At 43.8% G+C, this 21,300-nt stretch overlaps 1 protein-coding gene across 1 annotated transcript in view; it reads left to right on the forward strand.

Annotated features, from left to right (window-relative positions):
- The window catches only part of ZNF668 (zinc finger protein 668), a 43,228-nt gene extending 32,695 nt beyond the window's left edge, over window positions 1–10,533 (forward strand). The window contains exon 2 of the mRNA XM_085618721.1: window positions 6,666–10,533. Within this exon, the coding sequence (XP_085474847.1) occupies window positions 6,681–8,390 (1,710 nt within the window). The 5' untranslated portion in view covers window positions 6,666–6,680 and the 3' untranslated portion in view covers window positions 8,391–10,533. The remainder of the gene's footprint in view (window positions 1–6,665) is intronic.
- The last annotated feature ends 10,767 nt before the right edge of the window (window positions 10,534–21,300 follow it).

The following is a 21,300-nucleotide window of genomic DNA, read 5'->3' on the forward strand; positions in this document are numbered from 1 at the left end:
CTTCATCCCCTTATTCGTTGTCTCACTGTCCTTTGTGTCTTTGCCTCCAGCTCCTGTGTTCCTTTGCCCCTCTTTTCCATCAGCCCCTCAGTCCTTTCTCCTTTATTTACCACACACGTTCTATTTATTCTCTCCCCCATCATCATTCTCTTCTCACAGTGAACCCCTGAACCCTCCTCCGGTTTGTTCTCGTTGCCGCGCTTACAGACACCAAGTTCTCAGAATACAGGAAGAGAGCAAACACCCCTGCCAGGTCATGGTTGTTTATTCTCACTCTCTTACCACAACACTTCCCCCCGCCTCCGACACTAGTCCCAGCCACCATGAGCCAAATCTGCGACTGACCAAGCTGTGTCAGGCCTAGAGGAACAGGCGGCCCACAGGCTTCCGGGAAACTATGACGCAGCGGAGACATCCGCCTCCTTCCTCACATTATGTCAAATCTTGATTGTGCATGGAGGCCGAATCCCCTAGACCGCTGCTCGAGGTGCTGCCTGCAGCTAATGGGGGCACAGGGCTTAATTAGTGCCGGTGGTTGCAGCTGGGACAAAAGTTTGGGAAGCAGTACCTCATTTTGATTATCTAGCTTTTACCTAGTGCAAGAAAGAGAGGCAGAATACGAGAAAGGAGGAGTAAAAAAGAATGGAAAAAGTGGCAAGAGTAAGAACAGAATCAAAAGGACCTCACAAACATAAGATAATTTGGGAAGTGTAGCATGGTGGAAAAAAACAGCATGGGGTGGGATCAAGAAGAGGCACTCGGCCTTCAGCAGTCTTGGCTTTGGATAACCCCGGCCTTAGTACCCCAGTCAGGATCACTTAAAATCCAAGAAGGTGTTGTCCCTTGACAATGTGGACTTCACTCAAGTCATCTTCTGCTTATCGTACATTGGGGGGATCAATTCAACGGAGGAAACCACCTTAATGCAATTGGCTGTTTGTGGGCATTGACCGTAGTCTTCAATTAAAAAAAAAAAATGTAAGTATTCTGATTTCAGTGAAGGCTTTGTATGCATTCAATTTCGAATGAAGTGGGAATCCTGTGAGTGATGTTTTTAGGTCTCGCCTGGCTATCGCGTAAGCGATCGCTCAGCGAGACTTATGTAGGGGCTCAGCGAGACTTATGTAGGGGCTTCAGAAAATGCTCCCAAAGGCTTCCCAGGCGGATCGGGTGGCGGTTACGTGCACAACCACGCGCATTCCATTTGCCACCAGCTACTTCCTGCTCATGCGCCACCTCACGCATTCAGAGAGATTTAGTAAGGGGCACAAGAACTTAGGAATGCGGTTTATGGCCAGTGCATGTGAGGCATTCAAGCGCGAAGCTGGCATCGGACTTGAAAGCAGCAGACTGCTTTCGCCAGCGTGCGCTCGGCCTCACTTCCTGCATCCCCTCTTACAACAATTAACTTTCGTTATAACTCACACCCCATATGCTCGTTCCCTCCCACCCTTCCTTTGATGCCCGCTTTTCATGTTGTTTACCAACCATGCCACACACTTCTGCACGCCACACACTGTTGCACGCCGCACACTGCCGCACGCCGCACACTACCGCACGCCACACACTGCTGCGCACACTGCTGCATTACACACTGCTGCATTACACACTGCCGCACACTGCCGCACACTGCTGCACGCCGCACACTGCTACACGAAACACTGCTGCACGCCTCACACTGCTGCATGCCACACACTGCTGCACGCCTCACACTGCTGCACGCCTCACACTGCTGCACGCCTCACACTGCTGCACGTCGCACACTGCTGCACGTCGCACACTGCTACACGCCACACACTGCTGCACGCCACACACTGCTGCACGCCACACACTGCTGCATGCCACACACTGCTGCATGCCACACACTGCTGCACGCAGCACACTGCTGCACGCCGCACACTGCTACACGAAACACTGCTGCACGCCACACACTGCTGCACGCCACACACTGCTTCACGCCGCACAATGCTACACGAAACACTGCTGCACGTCGCACACTGCTGCACGCGACACACTGCTGCACAGTGCTGCATTACTCACTGCTGCATGCTGCACGACACTGCTGCACGCCACACACTGCTGCATGCCGCACACTGCTGCACGCCACACAGTGCTGCATGCCTCACACTGCTACACGAAACACTGCTGCACCCCACACACTGCTGCACGCCGCACACTGCTGCACGCCTCACACTGCTGCACGCCACACACTGCTGCACGCCGCACACTGCTGCACGCCGCACACTGCTGCACGCCGCACACTGCTGCACTCCACACACTGCTTTTATGCGAGTTTATGCTACTGACATTGTAAATGACAATGCCTTTTATTTGTTTTAATACCAAAACATAAATAAAAGGCATTGTAATTTTACAATGCCAATAGCTCAAACTCTTATAAATGCGAGACCTATTGCATTGCAAATGCTTGTTTGGAAGCTGCCTGTGAGTCAGCTTGTCAGTATCCCCTACTGTTGAACTCTTCAAAAACGGAGGTCCTGTTTTCTCCTTTATCTTCGACACCCATGCCCGTGCTCAACTCAGTTCACTTCCTTTGTGACACACTTTCTCTGCCAGAAACTTTGGCACCCTTTTTAGTCCCTCCATATACCTAGAATCTTTCATCACTGCCAAAGCCATAGCAGCGCACTACCAGGTTCTGAATGTAAAGATTATTTTTATAAATATAAGGAAGATGTGACTCTTTATTCCACTCCCCGCAGCCAAACCGCTAATCAATCCATGGGTACTCAGTGAGCTAAAGTACTGTAATATTCTACTAGTGGCCAATTACCAGCGGTAAAATAAGGCTCTCTGCTTTGCCACCAGAATGCTCTGCAACCTCTTAAAGCACTCCAATTATTTTTATTTATCGTTATCAAGCCAGCAGGTTCTCAGCCAGAAACAAGGCCCTCTACAGACTGCAGATACCAGTATTCGGAGCTAATAATCGCCAGGGTACATTTGCAGCACCATACCCAGATACACTTGCGCTTGCTGCCGGAGGTCCACCAATCAGAATCTTCTGACATCAGCAAACCTCTGTGTGATCCATTTAGGTTCCAATCATTTCGTTAGTAACCCTCCTCCGGAAGTAATTTCCCAAGTAATCAGAGTGTGCACCTCTCACTAGAATTTATCCACAGCACTGAAGAAATATCACCTGATGATAGAAGGAAACAAGCATTGGCATAGCCAATAGGTCTCGCTTTTGGGACCTTATAAGTATTTAGTTATGCAGCAAAATATCCTTGTTGAAACAACCGCAACTGTTGCATGGCTAAACTCTTATAAGGTCCCAAAGGCAAGACCTATTGGCTATGCCAATGCTTGTTTTTACTTGTCAGGAGCACAGAGAAAGCGCTATGGCAGGGCAGGGAGAGTGTGATGCAAGTGTTATGCACTGTCTTGCAGGATCAAGTGACTAGCAGTGCGGAAGACTAGCCTTAAAATCGGTGGTCTCCCTCATGAATCAGGAGGGTTGGCAGGTTGGCATGGCATGCTCACTGGTGGCATACTGCCATTGTATTTAAAGTTACCTGCCTCTGTAGGGAGCTGGGACTACCCACCATCAGCCTCCCAAACAGTCTACACTGTCCGAGGTTTAACCCTGCATGACAATAGAACTGATTCAGGGAGGAGACTCCTGATTTTTTTAAGCCAAAATGTGCTTTATTTTGGTTTTCTCAAGCCTGAAATTGCCTTCCTTCAATAGAAGTCAATGGGGGTAAATGCATTTCCCTGTTTTTTTTTTTTTTTATGATCTCCCACTTTACTTATTTAAAATGTTGGCATGTATGGTTTAACCACGACAACTGTTAATCTTTTCTTCAACCCTTATCTGTCCTGGCTGCAAACGCAGGGAAGTAGCTAAATGCTGGTTTCAGAATCTTTCTCAGCGCACTGGCAAATAGCTGTTCACACTGGTGGCACATAAAGAATAAGTACTTTTGAGAGCAGAGTAACTCCCCAAATTGCGTAACAAAAGGTTCTAGTGCGGGAATGACTAGCGATTTAGACTGAACGGTGATGCCAGGCACTTAGCAGGGTTGAAAACAGTAAAATATAATATGTCCCTAACTGTAAAGTCAGACTTAAATAAACTCAATTAAGTCAGATACATTTACAAAAAAATACCTAGTTGCTTTGTTAATGCTTGTAAGGCGAATGAGATCCCTTCGAGTCGAGTTTGCGCTATATAAAACGGCAACAAAAAAAAGCGCCTAATGTTGTTTTGGTGTTTTGTTGCACTTTATAACGTTGTTTGGTGCCATTCTCTAGTTCGAAATTGGGGGATTTAACATCACCTAAGATGGCGATTGCATGGATGCATCTTTTCAGCTCCCGTTTTAGAATTGAAAATAAACTCCGTTTGCAGGTTGTGTCTGTAACTGACCGAGGGGCGGGAACTATAAACACACATATGACGGGTCTGGGGGCTGGCAAGGGAGTCAACCCGCCCACTTCCACTCAAAAGGTGCCTTTTTCACCCCATCCCATACTGCAGTTTGTTTCTCTTCCTGTCTAGGGGTTCTTCCTCCTGTCCGTACCATTAAGAATAGTTAATTATTGTACCATAAAACCAGGCACGCATGCACAAAAAGAATAATTGCCGCAAATGACTTGCAATATGCGTTATTTGGCTTTGTTAAATACAGTGCCTACATAGCAAAAGCAGTACCGAGTGAGTCTTTAGGTGTACTGTGTGTCTGTTTCCCCCTCAGAAGCCAGCACAATGGTACAGGTCAAGGCGCGCGCTGGCTCTGGCGGTTCGGTGGCTCCAGGTGGCGGGGCGCTTCAGTCTGTGGCGCGGAAAGAACACGCTGGGCCTGGTTGTTTGGGTACTGGAAGTAGCATCTGCTGATGCAGGGGTAGCGGGACGAAATTGCGGGCCGAGGCCATGGAAGAGCTGAAGGTCCCCGAGGACATGTTTAAGGATGTCAAGTTCTACCCAGTTGGAGATCTCGATCCTCAGGTACTTGGGACGGAAGGTCTGGGAAGTAGGACCCAGGCTCAACAAGCATTGGCCGCGCGACGCGGGAGGCTTCTGGTAATGTTTAAAAAAAAAAACACGCTGGTGATGCGCGCGCAGCAGCACGTGAAAGTGATTCCACTGGAAGGGAGGCAGATGGCGGTTGCGCGCGTGAACGCAATCGCCAGGCCACCAAAAGCCTGTGGCAGCACTTTAGAAACCCGTACACTAAATGTCTCGCAGAGCAGCGTATGTGCTGGCTCAGCGAGACCTAAAAAGGGATCATCTTCTGATACTGTCTTTTATGTTGCCGTTGGTATATTAGGTCTAGACATGTCTACGTTGTCGCTCCTCGCTGCCCACCAACAAACCGCAGCACCCAGGCTCCTCATTGCTCCTGCTCTTGTTGATTAGATTTGTTGTGTAATATGACGAGCGATTCTCATCTGTCCCATGTTCCACAACTATTCTTTTGTACAAAATATTTAATGAAAATGTCCCTGTGAACAAATTAACACACAAAGCAATCAATCAGGTGGCTTGTAAGTACACCTACTCACCTGTAAGTGTCTCATGGCGCTGGGGGAGGGGGGGGATTGCTAGTCCATTGAAGGCACTGTGGTTCAGTCGAAGAGCCAGGTCTTGAAGTCCTTCCTGAATTGAGACAGTGATAGTGATTGCCCGAGGTGGAGAGGCAGAGTGTTCCAGGTCATAAATAAGTATGTTTGATTTCAATAACGGTGCCTGAAGACCAAGAATAGAGGTGCAAACAAAGCCATATGAACTGTGGATTCATTGACCTTTGCCGGTTCTTTCACTTTGTTCTAAGACCACAGTCCTACTCCAAACACTACCCAAAATACCTCCACCATGCCTCTCCACCCTAGCCCCACTCTACTACAGAAACTGTCCATAATACCTAGTTTGATGCAGGAAATGTTCTAAAGGTGATTAATTTGCAGATCTAGATCTATATACAGGCACCTCCCTTGTTTATTGTATTTAACAGTACGTTTCATCTTCCTCCTATATGCTCTTCCTCCTGCCTTCCCTTCATCTCCCGAGTTCTTCTCTTCCCCACCAGCCCTCGCCCCCTCCCCGATGCGTTACTATGCTGTTATGTGGGTTTTAAAATAAAACATTTCTCATAGCTCCTCGTAAAGCGCCTGGTATGTATCTCCAATTGTTCCCCGGAAAGTACCTTAATTCCAATCTGGTGAAAAGAGCGGTATATAAAAACATTAAATAAATAAATTAATGGACCATGACCAAATTATCTTAAAATCAGTTTTTTCAAAACCAAAACTTTGTCTCCCACCAAATTTTTGAACTTGGACAGGATCAAAATTTGACCCATTTGAACATATGGATGAAATAGTTTTCCTATTTTTAACTTCTACTACTGTATCGCAAGCAAGTAGCTCATCGAAAGTGTTTGGTTTTTGTGAAGCTCCACAATTGGTATAATTTATACGTTTAGAGCTAAATTGTGTTTTGGTCTAAATTCGATTACTAATTGTGTGTACCAACTAATTGTTTTGATTTCTCCAAAGCATGTCAGAGAGTGCTCACATTTTGCACGTTCAACTCATCTTGTTTATCAAATCCCAGGGTAACTAAAAGAATTTACCTAACATGAGTGTGGACGATCATACCTCTGCCCTGGTGTTGACTGCCCTGTCTTTTCTTTCAGAACACTATTACCAAGATGCCAAAGTCCCAGGGCATTGAAGAACGAGAAGTCAAGAATGAGCCTTCCTTGGATGTGGATGGAGTGCCTAACGCCACAGCTTATACCAGATTTGGCCACCGCTATAAGTGCCTAACCTGCAACAAGTCCTTCCCAAGTGTGCAGCGGGTGCTGCGACATGGCCGGACCCATGACACTACACACAACTGTGCCGAGTGTGGCAAGGAATTCAGGGACAAGTCCCGGCTACGCAAGCACCAGCAGATCCACTGGGCTCGGCGCCCGTTCAAGTGCAGCTTCTGCGACAAGGCCTACAAATCAGCTCTCGAGCTACGCAACCATGGCCGCAGCCACACTGGCGAGAAACCCTTTGTTTGTAAGGACTGTGGCAAGGCTTTCATGCAGCCTATGTGCCTACGGGTGCACATGACTGCTCACACCGGAGACTTGCCCTTCAGCTGCAAACAGTGCAACAAGTGCTATGCCACGCCGTCCAAGCTGAAGATCCACCTGCGTGTGCACACTGGTGAAAAGCCCTACAACTGCCAGGAATGCGGCAAGGGATTTGCAGACCCCTCAGTCTTTCGTAAGCACCAGCGCACTCATGCAGGGCTGAGACCGTACCAGTGTGCCACCTGCCAGAAAACCTATAGTGAGCTGAAAGATCTGAAAAATCATGAGCGATCTCACACTGGCGAGAAACCATTCCTGTGCTCGGATTGTGGCAAGGCCTTTTCCCGCTCCTCCTCGCTAACTTGCCATCTGCGCATCCATGCTGCTGAGAAACCTTACAAGTGCAAGCTATGTGAAAAAGACTTCACCCAACTTTCTTCATACCAAAGCCATCAGCGTACCCACTCAGGGGAGAAGCCCTACCTCTGCCCTCAGTGTGGCCGGATGTTCTCAGACCCATCTAGCTTCCGTCGGCACCAACGAGCTCACCTGGGTGTCCGTCCATATAAGTGTGATAAATGTGGTAAGTCATTCCGACAGCCAGCTGACCTGGCTATGCACCATCGCATCCACACCGGTGAGCGGCCATACAAATGCTCATCATGTGACAAAACATTTGTGGCATCCTGGGACCTTAAACGGCACCAGCTAGTGCACACTGGCGAGCGCCCCTTTCAATGCCCTGAGTGTGGAAAAACCTTTGCTGAGCGCTCTAGCCTTACCAAGCACCACCGAGTGCACTCAGGTGAGCGCCCCTTTAAGTGCCAGGAGTGCGACAAGACCTTCATGGTGTCCTCCAGTCTTCGCAAACATGAGCAGACACATCGAACCGCACAGACTGAGCCATGCCCCAAGTGTGACATAGTCCTAGAGGACACAGCTGAACTGCCCAAACATAATCATTCTACTGTACAAACAGGTACCCCTGCTTGCACTCACTGTGGGATAACGTTTCTCTCCCTGAGTGAGCTGAAGGAGCATGAGCGGACTCACCCAAGTCAGAAGCCTTTCCAGTGCCTGGAATGTGGCAAGTCGTTCTCGGACCGCTCAGGACTGCGCAAGCATGAGAAGATTCACTCTGGAGTACGACCCCATGCCTGCCCACACTGCAACAAGGGCTTTATCAGCAACTCTGACCTCCGTAAGCATGAGAAGACTCACAGTCGTGAGAAGGTCTTCAGCTTGTATGAGCCGCTTGTGACTTTCCTGGAACAGCCAGAGCTGGACAAAGTGACAGAGGGAGCCATTCCGGAACCCTTGCACCAGACTTCCTAACTTCTATTCTCCTGCCTAAGTTTCCAGAAATGATATTGCCAGGAGATGGATAACTCGTGCTGAGGTCCCTGATCTAGTTCCGTAATCATTTGCACAAACATAACTTGATTTTCTTAACAAAGTCATGCACTTGGGCAGACTTCCATAAGTATTTGCACCATGGCAGTGGAAGTGTTTGTTCCACTACTCCCCTCCACCTCTGTCACAATACCTCAGTTATTTTTACTCATCTGCCCCAACCCACTGCTCGCCACCAGTCAGTCACCTTCCTGCATTGCAGCAAGTGTCTTCCCTGGGAGACTAGAGCTCTGTGTTACTCTGTCTCAGAGTTCAATCTGTATTTGGTGCAGGGTAGCTAACATACATGATCTTCCATACAGGAAGCCCCCCTTCTCCTACTGTGATCAGGTCCATTAAGTGTTTGCTGAAGTGAGTGTGAAGTTCCCCTTTGTCCCAAGTCCTGTCTTGGGGGATGACACTACTTTTAGAAGGGCTTGTGTCTCGATTGAAATTGCTGCATTTGGGTATTTTGTTCCTTACTGATATTTTGGCATATAACATTTAAATACAGGATCCCTATCCCAGGGATCAAGTTCTTGAACTGTATGCACACATAAGGTGAGATTGACATCTTCATGGGCCCCAACTCTCTAGACCACCATTACAAATGTGTCTGCAGGATGGGAGCGCAACAGCTGAGGCAAGAGCATCCAAAGCAGCCAGGGGCTCAGTATTTTCAAGAGACTTGTAGGACTGTGAATACAGGTTTCACCCTTACCTTTTCCCATTGAGTTGGGTGTCATAATGAGTGACCCAGTAATTCTGGGATTTTATGAAACCGACTGTGTCCCAGGCAGAGAAGTATAAAAATGGATCCTTAGATTAGAATTTGCAAGCTGTTTGCATCAAGGTATTGAGGCTTTGCCCCTGCATAGTTCAGTTGAAGTGGCTGGGAATATATTCATAGGTCTTCCCTGAAGATGGATCCTGAAGGGTTTGTGCCCGTGACTGAAAAGTATGTATACAGTGCCAGCTCCGTATGTCCTGCCCCCACCTACCAAAGGTGTTTCACAGCATACACTGAACTTTGCCACACACCTTGCTTTGGGGGTGTATATATACAGTTCATTTAGGGGTATTGAATTCATCTGATGAGTGATCTTCAAATTTTCTTCCTTCCCCAGTCTCTTGTTTACTTTGTGCAGAAGAGCCACTTGATCAACAGGTTCCACCAAGATGTCTCATCTGCAAAAACAAATGCAAGATTGGAGTGGGACATTGCGCATGTCTATTGGCAGGTGGGGTGTATCTACATTAGGTTGCTCCCCTCACTCCATTGAAGTTGGAGCCTAACATGAGGCACACAAGGACAGAAGAACTTCTGGCTAGCTGGGACAAAACTAGCACTTTTTCTATCCCCGTGGGTGGGTTTTAAGAGGCTTTGCCAAAGGGAAGTGGGCTTTATACAGAACACCCACCGGTATGAATTGCTTGTATTACAAATGTGACATTCTTCTCAAATTTCCTCTTGGGTGTGGTTAAAGAAGAGTTTGTATGGGAAAAGCGGGTTTATGGCTACAGGTCTTTGCTATCTTCTAAACTCCCCCACCCCGCCCCTTACGTACTTCATGAATTGGAATTTGCTTGTATGCTCTGCCTTCTGATCCCTTTCCAAATTTGTGTGCACAAAAAGAGCAGGGATTGCATTTATTTTGGATGTTCACTGGAAAAGTCAGCTCACATTGTTGACTTTTGTGTCCACTTATGTTCTCACACAGTCTTTCTTATATCCCTCTTGTATTCCTGCAGCTTTTGCTTGTTTTTCTCTTTCTCTCATTCTCATTTTGTTTTGCTCTCTTTTCTTTCCATGGTGTCTGTTTGAATGTATAAACAATGAGTTCAAAGAATTTCCAGACCTATGAACCGGACATCTGCTTCCACAAATTCCTCTGCGAATCAACCCTTCCCTCAGTGAGGAAAGGTGGTGCAGGCTGACTGCAGTTCCGTTGTACACAAGGGTCCTTCCAGATTGTTCGGAAAGGCGCTTGCATTTATTTCCCGATTCTTACTCTTTTTTATAAGTGTAAAGCAGAACTGTGCTGTCAATAATTTTTCAAAACATATACATACATATGAAACTGCATTGTGGTTTTTTTCCATTGTTCATTTTTGTGTCCAAGCAAATCCTCCTTTTTTTCAGTCATTCGTTCCTATTTTCCTGACTGCGCCTCCAGTGTTCAAAGTTCTGTGTGATAAAATATGTACATCTTTTAATCAAAATCGACTATTTCCGTTCTGGAATGTATCTCTACGCAGCATATTTTGGGCATTCATAATGATTTGCACTTTAAATGGGCAAAGTGTTTGCAAGTTCAATTTGCTTTCCACATAGAGTAAATGCCCCAGTGTCTCCTGCTTCTGTCCCATTATTATTCAGTAACTGTGAGAATGGCACAGAAAATCACCCTGCAAGCTTTTGAGGCTGTCTGTACCTGCAGAAAGCAAAGAAAGATGAACGTTGGAAGCAAATAAAACAGTAACAACCAAATACATCTCGCCATCCATCATCAACTGACCATGGACAGGGGAAGACATATGACGGGAAATATGGCACAGCACAGAGGATCCCAAGTCATATCACCTGTCATACCTCTACAAGTTATGATAGTAATAGGACGTACGCAGATATTGCAAGACCCAAACTAGACAATCCACACTCCAGTCACCCCAGTCTCAGCTGATAAAATAAGCATTGCCATTAATTAACAGGAACTCATTGGAAGATCGCAGCGGTAGTTGCAGAAATGAACATCCACATGATAGTGACCACAATGGCGATCCCACTTAGTTTGATCACCTCCTATTCCTCCCCCAACAAAGCTATGCCCAAGCGACCAAGATACTTCACTCCAGAATCCTGACCATAACTGGAGATGATCTTAATGCCAAGCACCAGTGCTGGAACTAACTGTTGACCTGCAAGCCACAAGATATACACTCTTCCTGCCACTCAAGAAACAAGCATTGGCATAGCCAATAGGTCTCGCCTTTGGGACCTTACAAGTGTTTAGCCATGCAACAGTTGCATAACAAAATACTTATAAGGTCCCAAAAGCGAGACCTATTGGCTATGTCAATGCTTGCTACAGTATACAACTATACAAGTCATATGTGCAAGGTCACATGTGTAACAGGCATTAAAGAGGCTACCTACTGAAAAGCCAGACTGCTAACACCACCTCATTGGAGGTGAACAGTCTCTTGCAAGTTGAGGATGGTTGCAGAGCGGGTAACCCCATCACATCTGTTAATGATTTCAAGTTAGATGTCAATGAGAGATATCGACAGGACAAATGAATTGTGAGATTCTGTGGCTGTGGTGTTTCTTACATAATTATAGATGTGCCGCATTTACCACATATTCTTTCATCTGCATAAATTGCATATTTGAACAGAAAAAGTTCCCAACTTGAACAGATCAAAAGTTACTAAAAACAATGCCACCCGTGTTTCTGCACTTTGGCAGGTCATCTTTCAGTTGCCAGATAACTTTATGTGGGTGTTAAACTGATACTGATAAGGTGAAACCTCTGCCCAGACATTGTTATTATGGATAAAAATGACAAGATAATAAAATAGTATGCCGCTTAGTGTGCTGCGCAATGCCACATAATTTGGCTTTTCTTGCCGTGTAATTTAGTTGTTGCATAATGTGGTCCTCCCAATTACATAATTCCAGTGGCCATGGGTATCGGGCTTGGATAGCCTATCAGCAGAACAGTATTGGTCTACCACAGACCTCTTCATACCTCCATTTTGTTTGATCCTTTTGCATAGGTCACTTTAAAGCTACTACCGGATCATGAAATATGTTGCAAAATTCGTAATAAAGAACTAGTTTCCATATAACGCTCTGTATTAAGCAGTCTGAGGTGTTTGCACAATTTGGCCACCAGATGTCAGTGTTCCTCCACTTTTGGACTAATAGTCCGTTGCATGCCGAATCATTTAGAGGAGCCGCTGACGGAAAAAAACAAAATAAACGGAGAGTGAGAAATGGAGAAAGAACGAGAATGAGCTGCCGAGGAGAATAGGGAAAACAAGAGGTAATGCAAACAAGTTAAAGTAAAAACAGTAAGAGCTGGAAAGACTGGATAGAGGGCAAAATGAGGAAGAAAAGGGAAACTGGTAGATCAGAGATGGAGCGGAAAAGAAGGGAGCAAAGGAGGCAACACAGGGGGTTAAATGAAACCAGCATTGGCCGTGCGGCCGTAAAAGCGACGCGGCCGTGAAAGTGAAAGCGATCGTGGTGCGTTCGTGTATGCGTGATGACGGCTGTGCGCATAATTGTGTGCGTAACTGCAAACTCTAGGCCACACAAAAAGCTGTGGTCGGCTTTTTAAAGCTTTTGAAAATATCAAGGACCCCCTGTAAATATTTAGGTAAATTCCTAGGACAGGGCAACAGACACAATGTGGGGTATATTCCTAGGCAATTACATTGGATATAGATATCAGCCACTAGGTCAAGTGATATAGAACTGAAAACGTTAGAAAAACTGTTAATGAAAACCAGTGTACCATACAATATTGAAAATTTAAAACATTTTTTTATTATTGACAATGTAAAATCATATTTTATGTTTAAATCAACAAGAAACTAAAACACAATTCAATTTCTAAAAATGTACATGAGTTTAATAAAAAAACAAAACTTTAACCAAATATAAATTGGAGTACAAATATAATGACATAAAAAACCTATTCAATAGACACAATTTAAGATAATGAGGGTAAATCAGAATATGGACATTCAAAATATATGAAGTTGCGGCAATAGATTGTCTTCGACGCGCGTTTCGGCGCAATGGCGCCTTCGTCAGGAAAGCCACACAATGTTTCTCAAAAAACCAGTAAGAATGAGAAGGTCGAAAGAAGTTGGGATATAGTACTTGCTGATAAAGTAGTCACTGAAAAATAATCTTTTAGCTGATACTTTTGTCAGCTGCGGTACTATGGTAGCTGGGATATATTAAACAAGCGACTGATGAGGCAACTGTTGCGTCGATGATGTCCAGTTGGATGTGACGACAGCGGTAGAGGGTAGTTCGCGATATATAATACTAATTACTTTGACGTGCAGAAGTGTATATCTTCCTTTTTGGCTTTTTTCAATGGCCGAAACCTTTCGAGAGCGGCGAAGTAGGCAGTGAGGTACGCCCAAACTTCCACGAGGATCTTTTATCAATAGACCTCCTGGAGGAAAGAAAGAAACATACAGAAAGAAAAAAGCCAAAAAGGAAGATATACACTTCTGCACGTCAAAGTAATTAGTATTATATATCGCGAACTACCCTCTACCGCTGTCGTCACATCCAACTGGACATCATCGACGCAACAGTTGCCTCATCAGTCGCTTGTTTAATATATCCCAGCTACCATAGTACCGCAGCTGACAAAAGTATCAGCTAAAAGATTATTTTTCAGTGACTACTTTATCAGCAAGTACTATATCCCAACTTCTTTCGACCTTCTCATTCTTACTGGTTTTTTGAGAAACATTGTGTGGCTTTCCTGACGAAGGCGCCATTGCGCCGAAACGCGCGTCGAAGACAATCTATTGCCGCAACTTCATATATTTTGAATGTCCATATTCTGATTTACCCTCATTATCTTAAATTGTGTCTATTGAATAGGTTTTTTATGTCATTATATTTGTACTCCAATTTATATTTGGTTAAAGTTTTGTTTTTTTATTAAACTCATGTACATTTTTAGAAATTGAATTGTGTTTTAGTTTCTTGTTGATTTAAACATAAAATATGATTTTACATTGTCAATAATAAAAAAATGTTTTAATTTTCAATATTGTATGGTACACTGGTTTTCATTAACAGTTTTTCTAACGTTTTCAGTTCTATATCACTTGACCTAGTGGCTGATATCTATATCCAATGTAATTGCCTAGGAATATACCCCACATTGTGTCGGCTTTTTAAAGGCCACTCACTAAATGTCGCCAGAGCAGCGCATGCACTGGCTCAGGCGAGACCTAAAAAGGCCTTTGTAGTTGCTGGTGAAACTCATCCAACACAGTCTCAGCACAGCAGATCAGATGTTTTGGATATCCTTGTCATGAAGACCCTTTCCCAGTTCATGGAGTTGGAGACTTTAACAGCACTGACATCTGACCTAAACCCTGTATTTATCACTGTTGGAGATGAAATGAAAAACCACCAATAAAACCTTAGGTACAACTTCAAAAAGGAAGATTGACTTTCTACATGAGAAACCTAGGTGAAAATCTGGTTCTTGGTCCTTTAGACTCCACCCATCAAAAACATTGACCAAGCTGTAAACTTTTTCATACCCACAGTTCATAGTGCTATTGAATTCAGCATTCCTAACAGAAACCACAACGCTGTTCCATCTACGACATCCCTAAAGGCACCAAGCAATCAATAGTAAAACACAGCACAAAGACGGGGGCAGAAGCATCACACCCCATTCCTGCAGAAGAAGTAACATGTTCACAAAACTGCTGAAGATGCAAATAAGCCAGCACAGAGGTGAAAAGTGGCGAATAAGAAGCTGCTACAGCGAACCTGAAAGACTCTGACAACTGTCTCTGGAGAATGACCTGTCATTTAACTAGAAAAAAATAACCGAACCCACCAGTACAAGGCAAGACTCACCAGACATGCAGCAGCATAAACAAGGCATAGGTCCTTGCTGTCACATTAGAGGAATCCTTCCATCCTAACCAGGACTGCCGATTGACAACAGAAGTAGAAAGAGAAGGCGCCTACCTTCACTTGTAGTACCCACCGAATAAGAAGCTGTGAACATTGAGGAATGCACAAGGGATGAAGTACTTAGATTTGTAAAGAAACTGAAAAACGGCAAGGCACCAGGAAGAGATAACTAACCTGGTAATCAAGTTTCTCCCAAACACAGCAATGGATTGTCTTGCTGAGATATTCAATGCGTGTATCCAGCACCAGTACTTCTCTAAAGCCCAGAAAGAAGCTAGAGTCCTTCTATTGCCTAAGCCTGGAAAATCCCTAAGAGATCCTGCAAACTACTGTTATATAAGTCTGCTAACTTGCTTATAAAAACCTCTTTGAATAGGCCATTCATGTCAGTCTCAGCGGCTTTGCATCTAGCAAAAACATTCTGGGTTCCGGAAAGAACATTCAACAAATCATCAACTTCTTAGAGTGATGAACATCCTTAGACATGAATTTAACATCAACAGGTTAACTGGAGCAGACATTTTGGATGTAGCCAATGCATTTGACACAGTGTGGAGCAAGGACTGATCTACAAGCTCATTAAACTGTGGTTTACAAGCTACCTGGTAAACTCACTGACTAGCTACTTGGCACAACACACCTTTCATGTTACAGTATGAGACAAGTGTTCAATAGTACTCCCTATTCTTTCTGGAGTGTCTTGGGGATCAATTAGTGGACCATTTCTCTTCAGTCTATTTACAAACTATATTCCCACTGAGTTGAAAACGACAGACCTTGTGCTTTACACTGATGATGTTGCCATCATCTCTGTCTTTCAGTGTAAAGGAAGTAGCTAAGAACCTTGACACCTCCCTCAGCAGAATCTCTGGATGGTATGGTGACTGGCAGATAAACCTTACCCCCACACCAAACACAGTAACATTATTCACCAGAAAGAGGATCAAAGAGCATTCACAGATCCACCTTAAATGAGAGAAGATAATGTGGGAAAACAGCAGCTTGTACCTAGGGGTGAAAATCCACTCTAAAGTCAGCTGGAGATCCACACTGAGAAAACTTACCAGGAAACATCAACAAGACTGATTGCTTCTTGAGGTTAAGTCAATGGCTATGTGGAGCAAGGTGTGCGCATTCAATCCAACTATTCGACTCACAATGACATATGCTCACCGGTGTGAAGCGGTTGCCAGAAGTATCTGCAAAAACTACAGAACAAGGCCCAATGGATAGCAGCAGGTGTTTCTTGCTTCACAAGAACAGCAGACCTCCAGAGAGATTTAGGCATTGAGATGATGGACAACCATCTCTGGAAACTCAACAAGAAATTCTATCAAGAACTAGATCAAAAGGAAACCAACTGACCGTAAAACTTGGTAAAATTTCTGCAAACCCATTTGATCACTATCTGCAGCCCATCACCCCCCGACTCTGTGACCCAGTTCACCTATGACAGTGTGTCACAGATCAACAAGAAAACTAAATTGCGTCTTAAAATAATTCACAGTGAATATGGAGTAATGAAGCTCCAGCCTTGGTATCTAAAAAGACCACTGTCTGATCCAATCTGACTCTCAAAAGTAGGGCTTCATTTAGTAACATTTCTCTTAATTAATTGGCCCTCTTCCCAGCCGCTGTTTGCAGGTGTGAACAGGGCAGAGGCCACTCGTCAGTGTGCAGACATGTTTCATATACTCAGGATAATGGGGGCAGAGGAGGACCTAGAGAGCTCTTAACTGCCCATTACCTTCTTGCGGGCACCATGGTGCATTCCAATGCTTTCCACCACCGTTTTAAGAGTTTTTACAGATGTAAAACCCAATGAAATTTCATGAAAACACAAAGGTTAAAGGGAATTTGAAGTTGATCCGGTTGTCAATATTTACTACAAGGCAAAAGTTACAAAGACTTGAAATTCAGGTTACTACCTTAACTTTATCTCCCCTCCCCTCCTCCACTGTACTTACTTAATCTTAACTCCCACCATTGCAATACACTCTTTCCATCAAACATGGTTTCACTCATTAAGTGACACATTGCAAAAACATTGAGGCATGTGTCCCAGCTTCATTTGTCCTGTACTCTGCCACCATTTCTGTTTATTGTCACCGCTTGCTGGGGGTAACACAGGAAAAAAGACGCTGCACCTTGCCACAAATTATTATGTACTCTTACCTTTCACTGCAAAGCAGCAGTTGAGGTAATTCATGAAGTACATAGTTTACTTGCAATGTTCAATTAGAACGTTAGCTTCACTATTATATATATATATATATATATATATATATATATATATATTACCTACTGGCGGTCGCCAGTAGGTAGTTATAGTTAGGACCCCTTTTCCATAGGAAAACCTCAACATTCTATTTTGAATAACTTTGGCGCCGGTCGATGAATCCTCGCGAATTTCTCAAAATAGGTGGGGCGCTACGCTCCGCTCCTACCCTGAAAGTCTCGGGGGGATCCGTCAAGCGGGGGCTGAGATAAAAGGGGGGTCCCAAAACGCGTTTTCCCCATGCATTTTTCCATAGGACCTTTAGAACGAGCTACAGCCCGAACGGCTGAACAGAATTACTCGAAATTTGGCAGAGAGGTAGTCCCTAGGTCAAGGAAGTGCCTTTTGTAGGTTTGGTGTAAATCTGTTCAGTAGATTCTGAGAAAATAGCCTTTAAATCAATATATATATCTGAGCCCGCTTACGGTACGCTTACCGTACGCTTACCGTAAGCGTACGGTGGCGTGCGCGAGCGCGATTCTGATTGGCTCTTAGATCTTAGTAAACATTCGAATCGGCCGAAACCAGGAAGCGGCGGCCGCCATTTTGTGTATTTCACTCAGAAAAAAAAGAGTGAAAACAAGAAAAGGGGGCAATGAGGAGAGTTACAGACCCCCTTACATTTGTGAGGGGGTCAAAGAAGGACTGTAAAGTACAAAGAAAACATTTATTGATTTTAAAAAAAATCACGGGGTACGCGTACGGTAAGCTTACGGTAAGCGTACGGTAGAAAAAAAAAAAAAAAACATGAAAATCAGATTTAAGTGTTTAGATATTAGGGGGCTCTAAAAAGAGCCGTTGTGTTTATGAAATGATTTTTTAGTGGTACCTACAAGTAAGTACCGATGCAGAGTCTAAGGTTCAAGAGGAAGACTCTGTTCCCTTCATCATTGAAGTGCACACCATCTCCTCTATAAATGTCTTGCATGTCATAACACAAGTTGTTGTGGTAAATGGCACCCATACCATAGTCACGGAGGAAAGCAGAAACAGATTTGTTGACGTGCTTTCTTGCTTTGTCATCGCACCGCGTGCCCACCGTGCGTGCACGGCACTAACTGCGTAAAGTGGGCGCGCGGTGCGCGAAGCGCACCGCGCGCGCACGGAACGAACTGCGTTAAGTGGGCGCACACGCCACGAATGGCGTAAAGTAACTTAGCATTTAAAAAACCGTACAAATTCACTGAAAAAACCATAGGTTTCACACACGTTATAGTTAGGAATTAGCATTTAAAAAACCTTGCAAATTCACTGAAAAAACCATAGGTTTCACACATGTTATAGTTAGCGGAAATTTTACTGATAAAAAACCAATGAAATTCCCCCGTTATAGTTAGTGCAGGCAACTATAACTCACGCGACCGCAATCTTCTGCTGATGACATATGTGTCTTTATGAAAAAAAAAAATTTGTAATATATGTATAGCTAAAAATGTATGGAAGAAGACATGGGCAAATAAGTGTCTAAATACAGTATTAGCATCAGCAGAGGATTGCGGTCGCGTGAGTTATAGTTGCCTGCACTAACTATAACGGGGGAATTTCATTGGTTTTTTATCAGTAAAATTTCCGCTAACTATAACATGTGTGAAACCTATGGTTTTTTCAGTGAATATATATATATATATATATATATATATATATTACCTACTGGCAGTCGCCAGTAGGTAGTTACAGTTAGGACCTATTTTCCATAGGAAATCCGCAACATTCTATTTGGAATAACGTTGGCGCCAATCGACTAATCTTCACGAAATTTTCCAAACTTTTGGCCAGCTCCGGTCCGCTCCTATCCTGAAACTTTCACGTTGATTCGTCAAGCGGGGGCCAAGAAAAAAGGGGGGTCCCAAAACACGTTTTCCCCATGCATTTTCCCATAGGACCTGTTGACGCAGCTACAGCCCGAACTGCTGAACGGAATTACACCAAATTTGGCAAAGAGGTAGTCCTCAGTTCAGACTCGTGCCTTTTGCTTAAATGGTGTAAATCCGTTCAGTAGTTCCTGAGAAAATTAGAGTTAAAAAGATAGATATATCTGGGCGGAGCCTAACCACACATCTCATCGTGAGATCTGATTGGCTGTCAGTACTTCATCCAAGAAGTGTTGGCAGCCATCTTGGGACCAATATACATGATAGAACCTCATTAAAAAGCATTGCAGTTAATAGAAGGTTTTAAGACTTTAGTTACATTTGTTGATGGTACCATACTCATTTTAGGAATTGTGGTGTGTTCTAAGGTCATTTTACCAAGTGAAAAAACCTTCTGCTGTGATATCATGAATCATGTTTGAGAGAAAACTATGTTCTCCTGCTTTTCCCACAGAAGTTTGGAAGGTGATCTATAAGCTAAACTGAGAGCATATTTTCTGTAAATTCACATTATCTTTCTCAGTCATGTGAGAATGAAGTCTGACATTCTCAGTAAAACATGTACATCCAACAAGGGCAGAGACTGTCAGTTGATTCCTTTGTGTTCTACTGCAGCTTCCCAGAGTATTCTAAAGAACAACTAGAGCGCTAACAGTCCTACTTTTGACAAACGTATTGCACACCTGAAGTCATCTTGATTGGAATAAAGTGGTAACACTTAAAACATTTAATTTACAAAGGAACAAAATGAGGGGGTTCATTTTGCCATAGAAATTATGATTAGTGCTGCAGAAAGAAAAATTAGGGCACATTTTGACTTCTCAAATCCTCTTCTATTTCATAAAAAAATTCTGACATGCAGACTGAAACATGCACTTTGAATACCAGCAGCAGACTTCCCTGGTGAGCAGTAGCTTTACTACAGTGATCTAATGAGCAACTAGAGTGCTAACATTCTGAATTTATGGCAAATGTGTGACACATCTGAATGTCTTCTTGATGGAACCAAAGTAAAAACTGAAAGTATTTCCTACTGAGGAGACTGCAGTAAATGAGGAAATTAGGAAACTCCATAACAAATAAATCTCACAAGATGGCCACCAGAGACAAAAGAGCCCAAATGCAGCCCAAATGTCACCCAGATGTAGCCCAAGTATAGCCCAATGACAGAATGTCCCAGAGTGTTCTAACGAACAACTAGAGCGCTAACAGTCTTACTTATGACAAAAGTATGGCACACCTGAAGCCATCTTGATTGGAATAAACTTGTAACACTTAAAACATTTAATTCAAAAAGGAACACAATGAGGGGGTTCATTTTGCCATAGAAATTATGATTAGTGCTGAAGAAAGAAAAATTAGGGCACATTTTGAGTGACTTCTCAAATCCTCTTCTATATCATTAAAATTCTGATATGCAGACTGAAACATTCTTGATGGAATCAAAGTAAAAAACTGAAAGCATTTCCTACTGAGGAGACTGCAGTAAATGAGGAAATTAGGAAACTTCATAACAAATAAATCTCCCAAGATGGCTACCAGAGACAAAAGAGCCCAAATGCAGCACAAATATCACCCAGATGTAGCCCACATGTAGCCCAATGACAGAAGTGTGCAAAACCCTTATTTTTTGTGTATTTGCAGTTTCTATATAGTGCAGACCTGTCAGGTATTGGAGTGCTTTACATGAGCATTGGTTACATCACTCAAGATCAAATACATTTTGGTTGTAGACATGGGGAGATTAAGTGATTTGACCAGACTGGTTCCACAGTTGCAAAGTCTGCAGCTCAGGAAGTAACACCACATCCTCTCCCCTAAGTGCAACATTTAATCAAGTGGTCAACTGGATTAAAAAACATAAAGATTTCAAATAGCGACAATGAACTTTTAAATTATTTGTAAACTCAGAAAATATGTCCTCATTTTAGTTTTTTGGAGCACTAACCATAATTTTGATGCAAATAAGACCCTCTCACATATGTAATTTCTAAAGGAAATGCTCTA

Source organism: Triturus cristatus, chromosome 7 (assembly GCF_964204655.1).
Source record: "Triturus cristatus chromosome 7, aTriCri1.1, whole genome shotgun sequence".
NCBI lineage: Eukaryota > Metazoa > Chordata > Amphibia > Caudata > Salamandridae > Triturus > Triturus cristatus.